General features: G+C 43.1%; 2 protein-coding genes across 6 annotated transcripts; both read left to right on the forward strand.

Annotated features, from left to right (window-relative positions):
• The first annotated feature begins 47 nt into the window (after positions 1–47).
• Positions 48–10,014, forward strand: chaf1b (chromatin assembly factor 1, subunit B). Of its 4 annotated transcripts, none has more exons than XM_049728507.1 (20): positions 57–188; positions 1,364–1,614; positions 2,923–3,011; positions 3,275–3,355; positions 3,609–3,696; positions 3,985–4,054; positions 4,146–4,806; positions 5,038–5,185; positions 5,492–5,624; positions 5,974–6,094; positions 6,265–6,368; positions 6,452–6,548; positions 6,637–6,721; positions 6,879–6,972; positions 7,081–7,150; positions 7,224–7,315; positions 7,405–7,564; positions 7,831–8,376; positions 9,403–9,485; positions 9,617–10,014. In XM_049728507.1, exons 8-20 carry the CDS (start codon positions 5,060–5,062, stop codon positions 9,718–9,720), a joined length of 1,815 nt encoding a protein of 604 aa, XP_049584464.1. In that variant the 5' UTR covers positions 57–188; positions 1,364–1,614; positions 2,923–3,011; positions 3,275–3,355; positions 3,609–3,696; positions 3,985–4,054; positions 4,146–4,806; positions 5,038–5,059; the 3' UTR covers positions 9,721–10,014. The 4 variants fall into 4 exon arrangements, with proteins under 4 accessions (XP_049584462.1, XP_049584464.1, XP_049584465.1 ...); XM_049728508.2 differs by having other exon boundaries at positions 100–255; XM_049728505.1 differs by lacking the exon at positions 1,364–1,614 and having other exon boundaries at positions 48–188.
• Positions 10,015–10,424: 410 nt separating this feature from the next.
• Positions 10,425–17,519, forward strand: si:dkey-229b18.3 (uncharacterized). Of its 2 annotated transcripts, none has more exons than XM_049729103.1 (7): positions 10,425–11,552; positions 12,355–12,428; positions 12,639–12,867; positions 13,603–15,524; positions 15,801–16,019; positions 16,182–16,332; positions 16,412–17,519. In XM_049729103.1, the coding sequence occupies exons 1-6, from the start codon at positions 11,291–11,293 to the stop codon at positions 16,284–16,286; spliced, it is 2,811 nt and encodes a 936-aa protein (XP_049585060.1). In that variant the 5' UTR covers positions 10,425–11,290; the 3' UTR covers positions 16,287–16,332; positions 16,412–17,519. The 2 variants fall into 2 exon arrangements, with proteins under 2 accessions (XP_049585060.1, XP_049585058.1); XM_049729101.1 differs by having other exon boundaries at positions 16,182–16,322.
• Positions 17,520–19,949: the final 2,430 nt, after the last annotated feature.

A 19,949-nucleotide genomic window follows, 5' to 3' on the forward strand; every position in this document is an offset into this window, starting at 1 on the left:
AAATGTTATTTTTTCCCATTTTGTATATGCTGCCGTTCCAAGTCTTCCGATAGATGGCGGTAATGTACCTATAAGCTAGTTTTACAATGATCGAAAACAAAAGAAGAACACTTGTTGGCGGAACTTTAAACGCAGTCGTCCACCTTGTGGAAGTCCTAACATTTGTCAAAATAACTTGATTCGGACAGGTAAGACCACACCAAGCTTGATTTTCGCATCTGACGCCTTCTTAACCCTTAGATGCATAATGACCCGGTGCGTTTTTTTGTTTTTTTTTTAATATCTTTGTAATTAAAATCATTTCATATTCCAGGAATTCCTCAAAAAACATTTTTTGACATCATGCTATTGACATTTTTAACTTACCTATTATATATTTTGAGAAATTGTAGTTTTTGTATTACTACCCCAAGTTTCCATAAGTGCATTTTCTATGGAATCCAATGGGAACCTTTGATCCTCGTCACTGTGGCTGTCAGGAGTAAATTTACTGTGGACCACACAATCTAAATGAGAAGTGTCACTCAAAGATATTTTACATATCAAGAGCTGATACATCTAAGTATTATCTCATATAATAAAACTAGCTTACACTTCATAGCTAACTATGTTTGCTAACCTTACTCTAGTATACGTGTGTGTGTATTTATTTAGCTACTGAATATATTGAGAACATTACTCCTATATTTCCTCAGCCTCTATCATTGCTGCTAGATACACAGCTGAAGTGGCCCTACAGATGCTGGATGATGATGATGATGATGATGATGATGATGATGATGGATAGGCAGTAATGGGGTTGGACTGCGAGTCTGACATTTCAGATTATGAGGAAATCCAGCTGGATCAATCTGACACAGAAGATTCTTCTTCTCTCTCCTCTGAAGAAGAAAGTGTCCAAATTATATCTAGCAGAATGAGTCGGAAGGGCTCTTACTGTAGCGAGTTACCACCTACACAGAGCCACAATACCCTCAAAAGTCGGCCACGGCCTGCACAGGGGTTTAGCACCACTGTCTCGCCAAGAGATGCATGGGAGCTCTTTATCACTGATGATATAACACAAGAGGTGATGAAGTGCACAAACTTGGAAAGACGGAGAGTTGCAACAGCTAGAGGAAAAAATTCAGCAAAGATGTTGTGCTCCTGAGCACGATGCACCACGACAAAGTAGTGGGTGAAACTAGCGTGAAGAAAAAAACTGAAGTGATCACATTTTACAATAAGACAGAAGGAGATGTCAGCACCACTGACCAGATGGTTGGCACATACACCTGCATGCGCCAAACACAGAGGTGGCCCATGGTGCTGTGGTATAATATGATGGACATCACCGCCCTGAATGCCTACACCTTTTTCACAGCTCAACACCCAGATCTCAAGAGTGGCATCACCAATGCACGACGGCTCTTCCTCAAAGAGCTGTCAAAGGAGCTTGGCACACCATACATGAGGAGTCGGCTGGAACGCATCCCCCAGCTACAAATCCCGATTATAGAAGCAATGGAAAGGTGTGGGGTGACAAAACCCACAACCCAGACACAGGAAAGTAGCAGCCTGGGCCAACCAAAGAGGAAGAGGTGTCACATCTGCCCAAGCAGAAAAGACCGCAAGGTCAGCAGTAAGTGTGGGAAATGCAATCTTCTGTGTGCAATGATCACAGCCAGAAAGAGTGTAGGGTTCAGTCACTCATGCATCTAAGGGTTAAGTTTTGGTGTGGAAATAAATATTATTGTTATAGTTCACGGACATGCCTTTGTCTTCATTTTAATTGGGTTGCCCAAATGTCCAAATTAAACAAGCCTTGTGCCCTTTGTTTTCAGTTCTTAGTTTCTGTGTTTTATGTCCTAAATTGATCTCCAGTGTGTAAGTGATATGGTGTGATAATAGGTTTGGGTCCTCGGGAGGAATCACATTTCTAATTATGGTCTTGAACAACTATATTTACACCCCAAATAAAATCTGAACTACGAGTTGAACCGTTTAGTCAATTTCAGGATTACACATCGATATTTACACCCCAAATAAAATCTGAACTATGAGTTGAACCGATTAGTCGACTTCAGTATTACGCGTCGACATTTGGCACTTGAAGACCACTATTCACTATATAAATAAATTTGACTTGACTTGACTTGACTTGACTTGACTTGACTTGACTTGACTAATTAAGTGTCCTTTATCTCATCTTCCAGTCAGATCCAGTTTACAGGGACTTTTGACTCGCCTTTATGCTGCTGTCACCAAACTATAACTCTGTGCATCTGGCCAACAGGTCAGCACAGTCTTTGTACGTCTGTGCGATCCGACAGTACAAAAATAAGATGGTTGATGAAGACTATAGCATTTGGCTCGCTAGCGTCCGTTGCCACGAGTCTTAATTAAAAGATTAAATTAAAAGATGCATATCAGCTGTACCATGAAAATGGCGGTGAGGAAGAAGGGCAGCAGTTTAAAGTGAAACACCCACCTTCTTTGGTAAAATATCTAATCATGCACAGACAACAACTGACTGTCCAACTGCAAAGGAGAACTTTACTCATCATAGAAGTCGGAACTTATACAACATTGTGACATTTGTGTTGCTTTACGACATTGATCATAATGTTAGTAAGATGGAGAGTGAAACAGAACAATGTCACATTTGTTGAAGAGAAAATTGAGCAATAAGTATTTCGTAGCCTCCCACTAATCACAACATTTAGAGTTTCGCGTTGTATTAATCATTTGTTTTTATTCTATGCCTCACCAAATTGTCTTGATGTTAAACTGGTCTACTAGTCTGTGCCATAACAAAAGCTTGTGGGCTGCTGTGCACTCTTGGAAAAAAAAAATTCCTTATCGGAATATGTTGTTGGGAAACACTACCCCAGAGTTTTATGAATTAACCAGGTACACTTTATTGATTTTTACTGCCTTCAGAGGAAGGCAAGACCAAGATGCCCCGCAAGGGAAAACGCTCTCAAGCTGCAAAGCTTCGACATCAGAGGAACAGAATGCTGGCACAGCAGGTACTGGACCTAACGATAAGGTGGCTACTGCATAAGCTTCGATCTGTGTATTATTTGATTTGACATTCACCCAGAACTGTACCCTCTCATGACTCTGTTGATGCTCAACAAAAGCCCGGCATCTCTGGCCTTTATGTAATCAGTCAGAAAACAAATGGTCATGTGTTTGTCACGCTTGTCCCAGAAAATTCGTAGGAAATTACAAAACAGAGTGAAGCTGCAACTGATTATACACCACATCTTAAATATTGATGTTTTCTTAGGAAGCAGAAACATCGGAACCAGCGATTCTTTCCAGCACTACAGAGAATACAGACGCTCCCTTGCATTCTTCAGCTAAAGAGGTATGCTCACCCCTCCTCTTGTTCACCAAGTGCAAGGTTGAACTCAATTACTTCTGAGATAGTATCAACAAAGGAAATTAATTGAACCACCTCGAGATCTAAACTTTTGTCCTCATAAAACAAAGTGCACTCCATTTAGCATTTATTAACCCTTATGACCGTATTTTAAGTGTACAGTTTACTAAGGGTGGAATGATTAATTGAAAAACGTAACCCTCTTATATAGATATTGACTTTTTTTTTTTGTCGACAGACCAGTGGACAAACACTCAAATGCCCCTCGTCTGCAAGTGTTGAACATAGCAGAAAAAGGCTCAAGTCTGACATTCTCTCATCATCTGGTATGGAAAAAGTGCATTTAAGAAGTAGTAGTTTGTATGTGATGTGAAAATTAGTTATTGATTACATTACCCCAAAAAAATGATGGAAATAGTTATTGGAATGCCGTTTCAAGAAATTAGTTGAAATTACTTACCAGGAAATTAAAAAAAACAGCACAACCTACACCAATGGATAATCACTCAGGATATTTGAGACATCTGATAATCCTGATTTTAATCGGAAGGGAGTAATTGTGATCAGAATAAGCCCAATTATCACCCTGCTTAAAGGATCATTTTTCTCACTAGCCCGCAGCGACTCTACCAGGAGCTGGCTTCCAGTTATTATCGATGTTTTCTCAATATCAGACCCCAAAAGGTATTATTTTCTTTTTCAAGCGTTTTGATTGATTATTTTTGTTCTCTTCGCAGCAGTTTTTACAAGAAATATGGTTTTGTCATTTGTGTAGGGGACTACTACTGAGTAGACCAATTCCCACAACTAACAATGAAGAAACTAATGATGAGCTTGTCATCCAGGGATCTCCCATTTCACCCTAAAACATGATCAATGGTATTCTTAACAGTCAGTTAATTGACTTAAGAGGAGAAACTCTGTCTCACTTTTACGCTGACAAATTTTGGGCTCATAAATAAGTAGCTGCTTCTGTTAGAGTTCTTTGTTTTGACAAATGTTGCTATATTTTCCCGGTGACATGTTTGATACTATTATTTAAAATATTTTTTATTTATGACCAGAAACCATGTCATACATTTTTGTTTCCAGGACTGCCATATGTAATGTGGCATATTTAATGACATTAAACCACGGTTCTGCAGTGTTTTGTGAGTCATTCTATATTATCAGTTTTACCGCCACTGGTAAATTGATGATGATATCTGAAATATATTGAAGTACAATTAATTATGAACCATAACAAAAAAAAAAAAAAAAAGAAACAGGAACTGAAGTCCGTGGGTGTAACTCGCATCGTGAGTGGGTTGGTTCATCTCCCCCAACACCGCCTTTTCCGGATTTTTGTCCAATCACCGATGAGCACTGGACCGGAAGTTTTGAACCGGCCTAAACGCGGGAAGTTGTTCAGATTCTTCAGCGGGACGACAGCAAAGGTAAAATACCGAACTCTCCCGAGAAACCCCATTAAAACGTTGTTTTTATAAATTTCAGTACGTGTATGCGAACTGTCATAAAGTGCTCATACATCCATGTCTTAGTTTAATTTACATGGTCGAATATAAGATGTTTTTCTTGCTTAAGTCGCCGCCGACTTTTATTAGCCATTGGTTGTCTTTATAAAACAGTAATGAAAGAAATGTCTCTTAAAATGGCTTCCCTCGAAGGTCGGTGCTGGATTGAAACAAGATGAAGGTTGTTACTTGTGAGATCGCCTGGCACAACAAAGAGCCGGTCTACAGTCTGGACTTCCAGCACAGCTCCGATGGACGCTCTCATCGTTTGGCCACGGCTGGCGTCGACACCACAGTCAGGGTAAGTGCTGGACAGGTTAACCTTTTCTACAAAGGCTGGGCCTTATGGTCATCGATACTCCATTTTATATTTTCTTATTTTGCCAAGATACTAAACAAGGTGCCCTTTTCAACTAGTTAAGTATAGGAGGGGAGTCCCACATAATGTTTAGAATGTGTCAGCTTTAATTTTGGCTAGTATTTCTATCGTGCAAAATGTTAAAATATTCAATATGATGGAGATATCTGTCGTCACGGTACACATTTGTCTTGTGTCCCAAAGACTGGAACACTGCAACACCATATTTATTATTATTTACTTATGCAGTTATGGAGAGTCGACATGGGCCCAGATGGAAAAGCGGTGGTGGAATTTCTGTCCAATCTAGCCAGACACACAAAGGCTGTCAATGTGGTCCGCTTTAGCCCCAGTGGAGAGCTTCTTGCCTCAGGAGGAGATGGTATGTCTATTGCATGAATTTGCATGTCCACTGATGTAACAAACATCCAGAGCAAGAAGTGTCTTTTAAATTTTAAAGGAGTGATTGTTTCTCTGGCTCGAGTCTTGAATAATGTTAACACAAGCATAAAATAACTACCTATCTGAATAGATCAGCTATCAATAGTTGTAATAGTTTTTAATGTTGATGAAATTGTCATAGTTTTTGTCATCATGCATCTGTTTTTTTTTTTTTTTTTTACGTTGTAAAGGAAGATAATATTATTGTGAAAAATGAAATCAACATTGCTCACAATCGGAAGTTTTATTGTATTAGCAAATAACCTCGATCTGTTTGTGGCTTGGTTCAGACGCAGCCGTTCTGTTGTGGAAGCTCAATGACAACAAGGAGCCGGAACAGGCACCAGTGTTCCAAGAGGAAGAAGACTCTCAGTTAAACAAAGAGAGCTGGTCTGTTGTCAAGACACTGAGGTACATAACAACAATAATGGCATTCATTCCCAGCAAGGCTGAAAGTGCTGCTTTGTATGCATTTTAACCCCACAGCCACCCAAAATGTGGCAAACCAAAATAATCAGGAAAGAGCACAATGTCACTGTATGTTGATTTTTCTAGCTTAGCTTTGTGCACGGTGTTTTTAGGGGACACATTGAGGATGTGTATGACATCTGCTGGACTCGTGACGGGAACTGCATGGTGTCTGGGTCGGTAGACAACACGGCGATCATGTGGGACATCAACAAAGGTTTGCTGCGAAAACATCCAAATTAATTTTATATCAAAATACATTTCTGTCAAAATTGTCATTTGTCAATTTTTCTTTTTCAGGACAAAAACTGTGCATTCTGAATGACCACAAGAGTTATGTGCAGGGTGTCACTTGGGATCCATTGGGGCAGTATGTTGCCACTCTCAGTTGTGACAGGTAGCCATCATTACCCACAAGCACTTCAAAAGCATTTGGTCCAATTAATTGACAGCCTTTAAAATGTTTTGATATTCCTCCTTTTCAGAGTCATGCGTGTGTACAGCACTCACACAAAGAAGAAAGCCTTCTGTGTAAGCAAAATGAGCTCGGCCTCACCTGCAGATGGAGAGGTTAGTACACACACATCATGTTTTTGTCACCTGATGTGTTAGTTACCTACTGAAATGTGTTTGTATAATTTAATTACAGTGTAATTTGTCCAAAGTGCGACTTTATCAGATACATTTGCTCATCACGTGTAACATTGTTTTGTTCATATTGTTGCAGGCCAAGCAGCACCGTATTTTCCATGACGACAGTATGAGGTCTTTTTTCCGGCGTCTTTGCTTCACACCAGATGGCACCTTCTTACTCGCTCCAGGTAGTTCTACGGAAAATTGTCACAATAGTTATTGTAATAGTTTTGTTATTTTGAGAGATTTGATTTGAGGTGTTAACAGAAATATTCTCACTGTCCTGCCCTCCTCAGCCGGATGTGTGGAGGTCGGGGAAACCATCACAAATACTACCTACATTTTTTCCAGGAAGAGCCTCAAGAGGTAAAATGCACGAGTTGAGATTGTTACAAGTATTTGTTTTATATCTAATGTACATGAATTCATTTTCGTTTAGACCAGTTGCTCACTTGCCATGTCCAACAAAAGCCACACTGGCTGTGCGCTGTTGTCCAGTCTACTTTGAGCTGAGAACCAAGAAGGCAGAAGGTAAGAATACTTGACTGTCACTTTAAATTTTGATTTCTCTTCTATCTCCCATTTTGTCTTGTAAATGTTTCTCTGTCTTCCCATCACAGACGGTTCAACCGAGCCCCTTCCTAATCTGTTCAATCTCCCTTACCGTATGGTGTTTGCCGTGGCATCCGAGGACTCCATTTTTCTGTACGACACGCAACAGGCACTCCCGTTTGGCCTGGTGTCCAACATTCATTACCACACACTCAGTGACCTTACATGGTAATGGAACTATCATCTCCATAATAATCCAAACATCTGTCCTCGTTTCTTTTCCATTTTGGTGTAAAGTGAGCTGTTAAGGTACTGCTAGGGCCGAATTATTGAGTCTCTTCATTAGGGTCTGGGCGATTATGGAAAATACTCATCACGATTACTTTTGTTTTGTATGGAAATCACATTTTAGTAAAAATATTATGTAATGATAGCTGAAAAGGGCAATGTGTATTCAGCCTGTGACTCTATGAGTTGCTTCCATTTTGTCTCAGGTCTCGAGATGGTTCCTTCCTGGCAGTGTCTTCCACAGATGGCTACTGCTCCTTCCTGTCCTTCTCTCCAGGGGAGCTGGGAACTCCACTGAAGGAGCCCCCCACTCTGGAAGTTTTCACACCTACCAGTGCTGCTGAGAAAAAGAGCAAAAAGACACCAGCAGCCCGAACCTCATCCCCCGTGCCCCAGCCGCCAAGTTCGGCTTCTACTCCCACATCCCACGTCACCCCGGGAGGAGACGGCGGCATAACCCCAGATGAGTCGAAGACAAAGTCCAAGCCTCAGCCTCGAAAGATCACCCTCAATACACTGGAGGCCTGGGGGAAGCCCTCCACTCTAAAAAACACACCTCCCTCTACTCCTCCAACGTCCGCAACCACGAGTGCACCCCCAACTCCCCAACCCCGCGTCAACACACTCACACCCAGCTCCCGGAAGGGCCTCCGCCTCACCCCGCTCGCTCCCACAACACCCAAAGTCTTCAACAGCACCAACTTGCCCACCACTCCCAAAGGTACCATAGCGTCTAAAGGACCCACTCCAAGGTAAATATAAGTAGGAAACTGTGAGTCTGCCATCTTATTCTATTAAATTGCCCTCAATCATTTACAGCCATGAAAAGATTAAGAAAAACAGTATTGCAGATAGCTGTAGTTGCTACATGAGGTGGTCCAGCACAATCTAATGGGATTTAGTACATCTGCTTCATCATAATAATAGGGCAGACATCTGCCAAGGCTGAACTGTTAACAGAAGTAAACAAACAAAAATATGGCACACCATGTCAATTTAAAAATATATATATATTAATATATTAAGGTCTACAATACATGGATTATTACTTCAATGGAGGTTTGGGTGTAGAGCATCACACTATGAGATGTGCTTAAAATTTTGTCATTGTGTGGCAAAATGAGGGAATCAAAATATTAACAACAACTTAGTATGATGTGATGCATCAACAAGTGTACGAAAGAAAAGATCTACAGGAGAGAACTACACAGATTACATGCTCCCCCCTCGATATTGAGGGGAAAAAATAATCAGATTACGCCAAATTTTGCAAGTTACAATAAAAAATATATTCAAAGTTTGGTACAATTCGACAAGTCTCTGGATTTTTAATGGGAAGGACGAATAATATGGAGCTGAGTAAACATTGTCACTCATGGTTTATTTTACTCGGCATTGAAGCATAAAATTCTCACTTTCTGTACATAGTAAATACGCGTGGAAATGATTGTAAAATGTCTGAAATGGTAGTCAGTGTTGTCAAAATAGGAAGCCTTGACATCAATTGCTTTGTTTTGGTTGTGTTCAGCTCAGAACAAAAGCCTTGTCTGGTTTTAGGGTGTTCGTTGGACCCCCTGTTGATTATCAAATAATCACTCTGGATCCTGACAGACAATGGAGGGTCTGTGCGAGCTTTTGTATTTAAATGTCTGGCTTGGAACGGCTCTATCTCAGCTGACTGTTGATAGTTTTATGGCTGGACAGTAAATAAGTGAAGAACACGATGAATAGATGATTAATGGACTTTCTGCAACTGATTTATTTCTCTTTGTTTCCAGGCGAGTTTCTTTGACTCCTGTCGGGTTGCATTCGTCCAGTTTGGTCTTCAGTTCTCCTGCATCTACTGAGAAAGCTAAACATGGTCAGTGTGCGTTACAGTATGGCCACCTCTTCCCTTTTTTGCTTCTGCTTTTGGAAGCTTCCTTTAAATAATTAATTAGAATAGTCCCGTGTCATTCTCATCTTTCTTATTTTTTCATTTACCTTCTTCAGGACGCCCTTCTCCTCCCGTCGATCCCCTTTGCCAGCCTCCGGAGTCCAAGCGACCCAAGACGGACGACAACATCACTGCGCCAAGCAGCATCATTCAGCCTTAGTGCTGCCATAATCTAAGCATGACTGTCTCTACCGTCGTGATCAAATAATCCTCTTGTGTGTTATACCACAGCAGCATTGTGATTGAGAGGGTAATAACGCATTCATGCATGATGTATTCAAATGTTATCGTAAATACTTTGCATGAATGACTTTAAGAAGTATTGTATGATAATTAGTTGCTGCGTGATGTAATCAATTAGCGCAAAACATTTGGATCTTTAGATTCCGAATGGTGTAAGTAAAAAACTTGCAGTAATAAAATAGCACTTGATTTAGTGCTGTGTTAACTTTGATTATGCTATATTTCCTCAGTCTTATCTTGCTGATTAGCTTTGGCGAATGGGGTTTGAGCTCTAAAATTGTAATGTAAAAGATTTTTTATAGTCAGAGGTTTAATGTTTATTGAAATACTTTTCTTCATTCAGAACAAAGCCAAACCAAATTAGATTTTTTTTTATTAAGAATGTTCCGTTTATCCACCGATTTTCCATTTACCTTTGAGAATTCTTCAACCCTAAACTAAAAGCAGTGAAATATACACTGTAAAAACATTTGTTAAACGTTAAACTAAGCTTTTTTTTTTGAGTCACCCAAATGATGTTGATATCGGTCAACCGAACTTGATTCAAGGGGGGGGGGACGGAAATAAAAGATTGACATGTCGATTAGCCAATCATAATCGAGCTCATTCGGGCTCTTTAACGGTTATGTGCAGTGTGAAGGCGGGGAGGAGTTGGCTCTTTTAGGCTGATTAGCAACAAACAGAAGGTTGCGAGTTTAAATTTTGGATTATATGACCACCGGATTGGATTTTGCCGCAACCGGAGCGGTATGAACTCGCATCTGTGTTACACAGTCTTGTTGGCACGCTTTTCGGCGAGGCCAGGTGACTATTTGTAACATTAGAGAGCGCCGATAGCGCAGGGCAACCTCGCTTTTTTTTTTTAGGTCGTTGGAGGTAGCGATGGTGAGCTGATAGCTGCGTCATCATGTTGCTTCCGACTCGAGTTGGTCGAAACAAATCTCAAGTTAACGCCGTACGCTGTGATTCCGTCCCGAGGGCCACTCCCGATCACCTGAGGTAGATGCAACGCGGAACGCTGCCCGTAGGGAAAGCTTGCTAACGGCCGGGGGTCTAGCGAGGCGGCTGACTTTACATCACTTGGCGTTATTGGCGCGATTCCCCCTCCTGGGCTGCAATTGTTGTCTCCACTCGAGCGAACAGTCCCCCAAAACAAGTGTGTCGCCGTTTGAACGTTACAACAACAACGACAATGTGACCATAACGTTTAACATGAACTATAGCCATATAAATATTTGATGTTTGGACGAGAACGAAGGATGCCCGTGATGACATCGAGGTTCCAAATCAGGAGCATCTACTAAAATTTTGTCGTTTGGCACTTTCGCCACCAATATTTATATAAGAGAGATTTTCTTATACTTTTTACCAATAGACAACTGATGTGGCATCAGGGTGTCAAAGTGTGTTAAGTTAGACTTGAGGGACTTTTCTCCTCAAAACGGGCAAAGTTCCATCCGAGCTATCAGGGTATATAACAAGTCACGATGGCCGTTAAGGGGTCGACTTGCCCCCTCAAGCCGTGGTCGAGTCTTACCGGCGAAAGGAGCCGGTCGTCGAACTTCGAGTGGATCGACGGACTGCTCTACCGAAAGAAGCTGGAGAAGGGTTTCCTAAACTACCGGGAGGTTTTGGATGAGGACCGGAGACTGGAGACGGTTGCTACCTTTCACCGGCGACCATCCGGCAAGCATCACCTCTCCCTGGAGGAGACATACAAATGCGTGGCCGAGAACTACTGGTGGGAGGGTAAGAACGTCATCTTAACAACCTTTGTTTATTTTAAAATAAATCACGGCCTTTCTTGACGTTTCACAACGGTTAATAAGTGATTTTATAAAGGAAGAAGCACAGAATGAGCGTAGGAATCACACAAATTGTAGATGGAGAAAGGTACATTGTTTTGACACAGACTTGGATCCATCCATCCATTTTCAATAGTACCAGTAGGATTCTCCCAGGACCAGTTGCCAGTCAATAGCAAGGGGACTACAACCATTCGCACTCACATTAACACTAATGGGCTTCTGAAGTACTGGCGAAAACCCTCACAAGAAGGTCGGAGCCAAGGGTCGAACCTCAAACCTCAGAACAGTTTGGCAAACTTTATAACCAAATGGTCAACTTTAATAGATGGATGACTAAGGCGTATGCTGAGATTTGAACCCAGAACTGCACCCTGTTTGGGTCACCTTGGTGGATAATGGCCTCTGTAGTTTGCTATGAGGGTAAAACTGTGCGGTATGAATATTTTCTCTTTGTAGCTAAATAAAGTGACCCAATTGGCATCTTATCACATATTTGAAACTGGAAAAGCAGGGAAAAAAGTATTTTCTAAAAGAGCCCATTGATGTGTCATCCACTATTCTTGTATCCGTTTGCTGATGAGATCACAGTCACTGTTTCTGTTTATAGCAATTGTAGATTGCAAAACTGCATATGATAATTCTGGGGGGTAATTTTTTTTTTACCCTTTAAATAAGACGTGTTAGAAGCTGTGGACCAACCTCAAGAAGAAGAAAAAAAATCTTCTCCATTATTGTTGTTACAGAGATGTACTTCCACATCAGAGACTTTGTTCTGGACTGTTCTGAGTGTCAGAGCCAGCAACACAAAAAGAGAGAGGTGAGTAAGGATTGCAGTTTTGAGGGGGGTGGGGAATGCAAAATGTTCCCTTTCTTTTTTTATGACACAGTTTGGGTTCATACTTGCGTGCTCTCATTTTCTGTCCAACTTGGATGTCCCTGACATCACCTTTCTCACCTCATTCCTACAATCTAACCCTGTTGTTTTTATTTATTTTTTTTATCCTCTTAAAATCTGCCTATCCTGTAGGAGCTCGGCAGCCGAGGATGCGTCACGAAGACGATGGCGACGCACAGCTCTGACATGCTCAACAAGCTGAGGAGTCAGAGGGAGGCGGGAATGTTCTGTGACATCACTCTGCGTACTAACGGGCAGTCTTACGCCGCGCACAGAGCCGTGCTGGCAGCCGTCAGCGACCACTTCCAGGAAATCTTTACCGAGATGGATTCCAGTATGAAGGCGGACATAGATCTCACTGGTAGGTCAACATCAGCATATGTCGTGTTGTTTGATTTACAGTTAAGTATTTCATAAAAACATCCCATTTGTCTTCATTCTGAAAAACACATTGAGAATTTTTTTGGGGGTTGCAGACCAGTGAGCCTACAAAATAGAATTGCGTGCAAAAGCATCTAAAATACCCAAAATAAAAAAAGATTAGCTCTGACCCAGGACCATAAATGAGCACAAAAATGAGACATTTTACTCAATCCTCCCCAAATTAAGATTTCTGCTTCACATATTTGTGGGGGATTACTGAAAATGTTATCGTCGCTTCCTATGATAAATTGGTAAAGCATCGTTAATCTTCCTCAGCGTGTAACAATCTTACAAAGTAAAATGACATTTTCACAGAGCTCACGATGTCATCAAAGCTGTCAAAAATGTCATACTTTGGAATATGCATAGTTCACAGTCCATTTGATTTAGCCACCCTTCGCAAACCGTTCAAACTCAATTCAGCTCAAATGGACCATTCTTTTAGCTGTTCAAAGTATTGCGTCCATTTATTTAGGAAGAAAAGGCTCACTTTCATCTTATACCTTGGGGCTCCATCTCTTGAATGTTAGCATGAGGTGAGGTCATAAAGGAGCAAATGGCTTAAAGCACTTTTCAATGTTTTTGCTGTTATTAGCTCCCTGTTTCCGCTAAGTGCTCACCAATCAGCGCTGACTGCTCGTACCGAACTAACAGGTCTGTCTCCTGCTCACAGGCTTCAGCGAGGACAGTCTTTTGTCTCTCCTGGACTTCTCCTACTCCTCCACGCTGTGTGTGCGCCGGGAGGACCTTCCCGAAGTCATCACCATGGCCCGCCACCTCGGCATGTGGCCTGCTGTGGAGGCCTGCTCTGCTCTAATGAAAGAGAACCACCGCAACATTGTTCATCCTAGCCGGGACTTAAAATTGGGCTATGGCGACGTTTGCAGTCAGCGCCATCACCAACAGATAGAAACCAAAAGGAAAAGAGAATTAGAGGATAACAATGGCAGCTTCCACTTCAAACTGGATGCATCTGATGAGTCTTTGGAGGTGGGTCCAAGTTGCAATGTGTGCAGGACACCAAATGCCAAAGTTCCTAACGGGCTCCCCATGAGTCCTTCACACCGGATGAAGCTCATGGACTTCAAATCTCCTTCCTCAAAGAAAATTGCCGTATCCAGAAATGTTGGCACCCCACAATCCAAAAATTACTCAGCCATATCTCCATCCAACACTCGTCTTCTCCGATCACGTCCCGGTGCTGCTCAGGAGGTTCAGAGAACACTGCCTATGCCTGAAAGCCCTCGACAAAACCGAAAGTCGGGAGCCCCCAGGTCCAGTCCGGTTTGCAGCCCCGTCAGGGTTAAGCAGGAAGAGGAAGAGTTGGGAGTGGACGAGGAGGACTATGCAAGAGCCCAGGAGAAGTACAAACTGATGATGGTTCTCGGCCTCCAGAGGACAGTCCTTCTCCCTCGGCCGGAAGATCTGATTGGTTGGCGGCAGAAGAAACGACTCAGGAAGCTTAAAGCCAACAACTACTCTCTGACCAAGCGACGGACTCCCCGCCCCGCTCCGCCAGTGCTACCATACAGGCCTGTGACGCTTTCTCTTCCCCTCTGCGACCCTGTGAACAATCTCCTCCTCAAAAAGGGTGGGAAGACCAAATCCGGTGTCCCACCTGTCACTGAAGCAATTTCAAAAAGACGTAATCCTAACAAACAAGTCCCTCCTAGCGACAGAAGCATGCGAAGTAAAGGAGTCTTACCTGATATGTTCCGAGCGAACTGCCAGCCTGGCTTCAGTGGTAGAGAGCTCAGACGATCTGTGAGGAACGGTGCTAGTGTCCATCCTCCAGTCCAGCAGTCCCTGCGCCGTACGGCCAGCAAAACTCCAGCGGCGAACAAAGTCAGGATCAAATCAGAACCAGCCGAATACTCAGTCTCAGGTCTCTCTCTCGCGTCAGTCAATCAACCCTCTCAGAGAACACAGGCCAGGAACAACATCACCGTCGAGGCGGTCAAGACACTGCGCTACAACACCAGCCGTCCGGGGACAAAAGCCAAGCCCAGGCGGGGCAGCGCAAGAGGGGAGAGGAAGCCCCGGGGTCGGCCCAGGAAAGTGTTGAGGGAGGAGATGGACGACACAGGGAGTCAAATAAAGGTCGATCCACCTGGCGGGTTCCAGTTCTCAGAGAACTCTCCTCCCCCGGCCATCTACAACCACCCTTTATACAAAGTCATCAAAGAGGAACCGGCAGATCCCGTGCCAGTCGGCGAACCTTTCTTGGATCCGCCCTCCCCAGACCTGGGTAAGCGCCAGAGCAAGCCTCCCATCAAACTACTGGACTCTGGCTTTTTGTTCAGCTTCTGTCGGCCGTCCGGGGCGCCCATGGTGGGAATCAAGAAAGAGGAAGAGAGCGTGGATATCTGTTTGACACGCTCCGTGTCACAAGTCAACGAAAGATTTGGAACGGGTCAGTCCAACCACAGGGCACTGAGAGCCAGAGGACCACCACCCACCTTGGCAGTGGTGAAGAGGGAGAGGGAGGAGACGAGTGTGAGCCAGAACAGGGTTCAGAGACCTAGGGCTAGCTCTCGACCTAAGACTCCTTCGGCCAGATCCAAAAGGACAAAGGCTACACCTGTCATACCAAAGGTAGGTGAAGGGGGTGGCCAATAGTTCATAATGACAGGTCTTGCTTAAGTGTTAATGGCTTGATGTAGTTTTCTCTCATTTTTATGTATAGTGAATATTTCACTCAAGCTAGATTTGAAGAAAATTAGGAATTAAAATTGCATGATCTGTTAGGAAAAAAATCACAGTTCAATCTTTTAAAATGTCCAGCCTTAGTTTGAGTCTTTTTGCATGTACAGTCTTGTGTAAGCCTCTCCCCCAACAATCTTTCCCTGTTTTCTTCTTGGAACCCATCAGCAAGAGCCTACCGAGATCCCCTTGAGCAGCAGGGGCTGCGTCGTCTTGGACTCTGTTCACCGGGCAAGGCTAAAGCAGCTGCGGGGCCCGCGCAGCCAGGCCCCGAAAGCCCCCAAGGCGGCCCATTCTTGCGTGCAATGCTCCACCTCCTACCAGGACTGCGATGCTCTGATCTTGCATCGCCTGCGGCACATCGAGGGCAAGCACTGGCCGTGTCTGGTAAGTCCTGACTCTCTCCATCCTCGACGGTGTTTGCTTTTATTAGAAGACTACAGAAATTGGAGATGATACTGTTCGACAGACTGAAGTCGTAGGGTATTGTCAAGACAGTATATTTTTTTTGCGTTTCATTATGTTGTCTGACCACCTTTTGCTCTGAAGCTTTGCAGCAAGACCTTCTTCCGACTGAGGAATGTACGGAATCACATCCGCACCCATGACCCCAAGTTGTACAAATGCAGGAGCTGCATTGTTGCTGGCTCCTGAGGCCACTTTGTTGGCCAAAGCGTCTGCTGAACCAAGGTAAGGTGAGGTGGGTGGCTCTCTTTTCAAGACTGAGAGGCACACTGAGGTCATCTACAACTTTTTTTTTTTTTTCTTCCCCCACCTAGAGTCTGACAAGGAAGTGACACGAGCAATCGGAAGCGTGTACATAATGGAGCCGTCACCCACAAGCACAACGGGGTCTGTAAAGACAAGTGACTGTTGTTTTGATTCTTATCTAAGTCTTGTGGTGTTTGAAAGCCAAACCAAGGTCGCCGTTTGTCCGTTTCCCCTCCAAAAAAAAAAGATCCAAACTTGAATATTATACTCAGGGGGCGGGGGAACATGACGCCGCCGCCGCGTAACATCGATCCCACGTCATCATCAACATGCTTGTGTATAAAAATGAAAACCGTGATTGTTTGAATTGGTTCCCGTTATCTAGTGTCATCAATCCTACGTGTACAGTTGATATTTGGAGTGAGTGCACTTACGTTGTCATTCTAAGAGCTGATGGTGAATTTGAAGGTGGGGAAGACTCGAAGCCATGGGTGGGAATACTTGAAGTGTTTTATTGGGTGGGGGAGGGGGGGGGGGGTTCAGGCGGTCCTTTGGGTGTTTCAGTGTCCGTTTTGGTGTGCTCAACTCTGTAATAACTTCACTCGCCGGCGCCACCCTCCGTTCTGATCTGCCTGTCTCGCGTCCTACTAATCCGTACAAGGAGCGTACGCGACCGTTCCGACAACACCGCATGTGCATCTGCAGTACGTTCGTATGGATTTTCGCAACGTGACTGCTTCACAATGGCAACTTGAGCCATCCTATCCTCCACCTTTATCTAAGCCCGTTTCCCTCCTACTGAATACATGCAATGTGTGCACATAGAGTTTATGGTTCACAAATTGATTTTTGAAAATATTACTGTCTGTTAAAAGACTGAATACATTTTTGACTTTTATATTATTATACTTGCTTTAATTACCTTTATTTTCTTTTTGCTATAGTCTCAACCTCATGTGTTGAGCCAGCATGACAAATGATAGAATATTTAACAAAAATACAAGAGTATTTATAATTAATGCTGGGACCTTTTAACATATTGTCGGGAAGTAAGTGATTGCGAGTTTTATTGAAAATGAGATGAGTTTAAATCCATTCCTGTGCTTCTTGTGGTTGGGAAGGTTATGTGTTTGCTCTGGGGATGTTCTAATCTGATCAATAAATCTGAGTATATAACATTGTCTCAAAGATTCTGCTTTTGTAAAGCGATTCATGCCCTTTGAGGGTATTTCGATTCTATTCCAGCTGACTTTGGGCAACATCCGAAGTACACCGTGGACTGGTCGCTGGCCCACCACATATAGATAAACAACCACGTGCATATGGAATAGTTAGTCTTCAATCAACTTTATATGCGAGTTTTTTGGGATGTGGGAGGAAATACGGACATAAAAAAATTGATGCAGGAACTAGAATATTTAAAATATGACACATTCAGAAGCCACTTCCGCAATATATTTTGGACTCCACATTGTCTGTGCTCAAATGTGATACGTTCTCGACCATTGCAGTACCTAAAGTATCCACGTGGTAGCGTTGTTTGCCATGGCACCGAAATGAGAGTGCGCTTATATGCTGCTTAAAAGGTGAGTAGTTTTACTTACAAGTTTTCCGTTTTATTACTGATTGGGTAATCTGTTTTTCCATTTGTATGTGTGACAGCTAAGAACAGAGGTGAATGCAAGAGGTCAACTTCTTCGGTATTCCTCACTTCACATCTGTCATCAAGGAGTAAGTAGTTTTATTTTGTTCTATTAAACTAGTTCAATTATTTTTATTGGGATGGATGGTGGTTGATTATAATATGTTTGCTTAAATACACTGTTTCAATTTTATGATGGCCCTGGAAGGAAATAATTCACTCTACATTATCTTATATTGGTAATTTTTTTTTCACTGAGTGGTTGGCTCTTCACCACTTCACATAAATAGTTTGACAATGTAAATACAGCCGTGTCTGTGCAAATCCACTAGATGACAGTACCGCTCTGCAAATGTCTTCATGATGCTTTGTCATGTTTTTGCCGAAAGAGCCAGTGGCTTTTTGTTTTATAACACAATGGTTGTCTTATAATGTTTCAACGTCTACAACAGTTAAAAATGTTGATTGGGAATGAGTGTCAACTTGGTCATTCGTCATCACTGAGTGAGTTGTTTAAAAAAAAAAAAAAAAAAGTTGGGGGTGCACTTTCCACTGTAATTAAACTATACAATTCCGCTGGTACTTGGATTTCAAGTGACCCAGATTACACAAATGGTGCAGCAACTCCTGTAGACAGACAATATACAAATACTCATTGGAATTTATTCCTTATTCTCTGTAAAAAGACTCATCTTCCTGCATCTTACTGACCTTGAGATTTTTTTTTTTTTTTTTTTTGCTTTATGAATATATTACATTGCTCCATGCTGGCGAAGTTTCGCCCACCAGAGGCAGCAAAAATGTCCATTCAAATGAAGCATGGAATCACGATACCAAAACTGTTTAAAGAAGTCAACTCAGAAATTGTCTTCATTATATGTTGTATGCGACACCGCAATAGTCTAAACATTGTATTGTGATTGATATTTGGTTTGTAGATACTTGCGTGAACAACACAATGCCAGCCAATGGCGCCATTAGGCCCAACTGTAAGTAGTGGCTTCACACTGCCGCATTATTCGGGGGGCCTCCGTCTACCTTTTCAAATCTCGGAAACCAGCAGGGTCTTGCTTACTCGGGTTACCCTCGCAGCACTAGCGCCTGCATATGTGGGCTTACAGAGAGTACGCCCAAGAACAGCTGACAATTTATGCTGCTGGGGCCCCCTCATTTTCAGTGGGAAGGAGGAGGAAGAGCATGGGGGAGGTGGTGGAAGCGGCGCTGGGGTGGTAAAGGGTTAAAAAAAAAAGCGAGGATGGGTAGCTGCAAACATACGGGTCGCTAAGGGTGAGAGGGGAGGAGAAGCGGCTCGCCTTGTTTGTAGCTTGTCAGCAATTGCCTGAGACAAGCTTTTTGCCTCTGTGTGTGAAAGCTACTTGGCAGGAATGCTCAGATCGTACCAAGTGCGACTCGGGAGGGGGGGTTCCACAAGAGCAGCGTTGAGGAGTGTGTGTGTGGCACAAATGAGCTTTTAGTGCCGCTTTTGTGTGCATGCGTGTGTGTGTGTGTGCCTGTGTGCGTGTGTGTGTGAATGGGGGCTGGAGAAGAGTGTGGATATGTCCTCACTCTCTCCCTCTCGAGAAGCAACAAAAGATGGGGAATGAGACACCCCTCCTCCCCTCCCGTTTCCCCTCTTCTCTACTCCCCCTTTTCCCTTCCCCAGCTCTCAAGAGAAAGAAAGCAACCGAGGAAGGGGGGGAAAAAAAAGGAAAGATGATGAAACCCGAAGTGGTCCCGCAGTGTGAATTGTTTGCTTGCATCTGGATCGTGTGTTACTGTGTGTTTTTGTGTGTGCTCTCGTTGTTGTTATTATTATTATTATTATGTGTGGGTGTTGTGTCTGGCTGTGTGTTTTGTTCCTGGTAGGGGTTGTTATTGTTTCGAGTGTGTGTTGTGTGTGTGAGGCAACCTGTAGCGTTGTAGCTATAAGAACACCCCTCCTCTACGTCAGGAGGAATGCAGTC

Source organism: Syngnathus scovelli, chromosome 8, assembly GCF_024217435.2.
Source record: "Syngnathus scovelli strain Florida chromosome 8, RoL_Ssco_1.2, whole genome shotgun sequence".
Classification (NCBI taxonomy): domain Eukaryota; kingdom Metazoa; phylum Chordata; class Actinopteri; order Syngnathiformes; family Syngnathidae; genus Syngnathus; species Syngnathus scovelli.

Excerpts from the sequence above, each read along its gene's own strand:
- chaf1b (XM_049728505.1), top strand. The coding sequence starts at position 5,060 with ATGAAGGTTGTTACTTGTGAGATCGCCTGGCACAACAAAGAGCCGGTC. Across the intron at positions 6,095-6,264 it reads TCTGTTGTCAAGACACTGAG|GGGACACATTGAGGATGTGT; the intron begins GTACATAACAAC and ends CGGTGTTTTTAG. Across the intron at positions 6,549-6,636 it reads GCCACTCTCAGTTGTGACAG|AGTCATGCGTGTGTACAGCA; the intron begins GTAGCCATCATT and ends CCTCCTTTTCAG.
- si:dkey-229b18.3 (XM_049729103.1), top strand. The coding sequence starts at position 11,291 with ATGGCCGTTAAGGGGTCGACTTGCCCCCTCAAGCCGTGGTCGAGTCTT. Across the intron at positions 11,553-12,354 it reads CGAGAACTACTGGTGGGAGG|AGATGTACTTCCACATCAGA; the intron begins GTAAGAACGTCA and ends TTGTTGTTACAG. Across the intron at positions 16,020-16,181 it reads GCAAGCACTGGCCGTGTCTG|CTTTGCAGCAAGACCTTCTT; the intron begins GTAAGTCCTGAC and ends TTTGCTCTGAAG.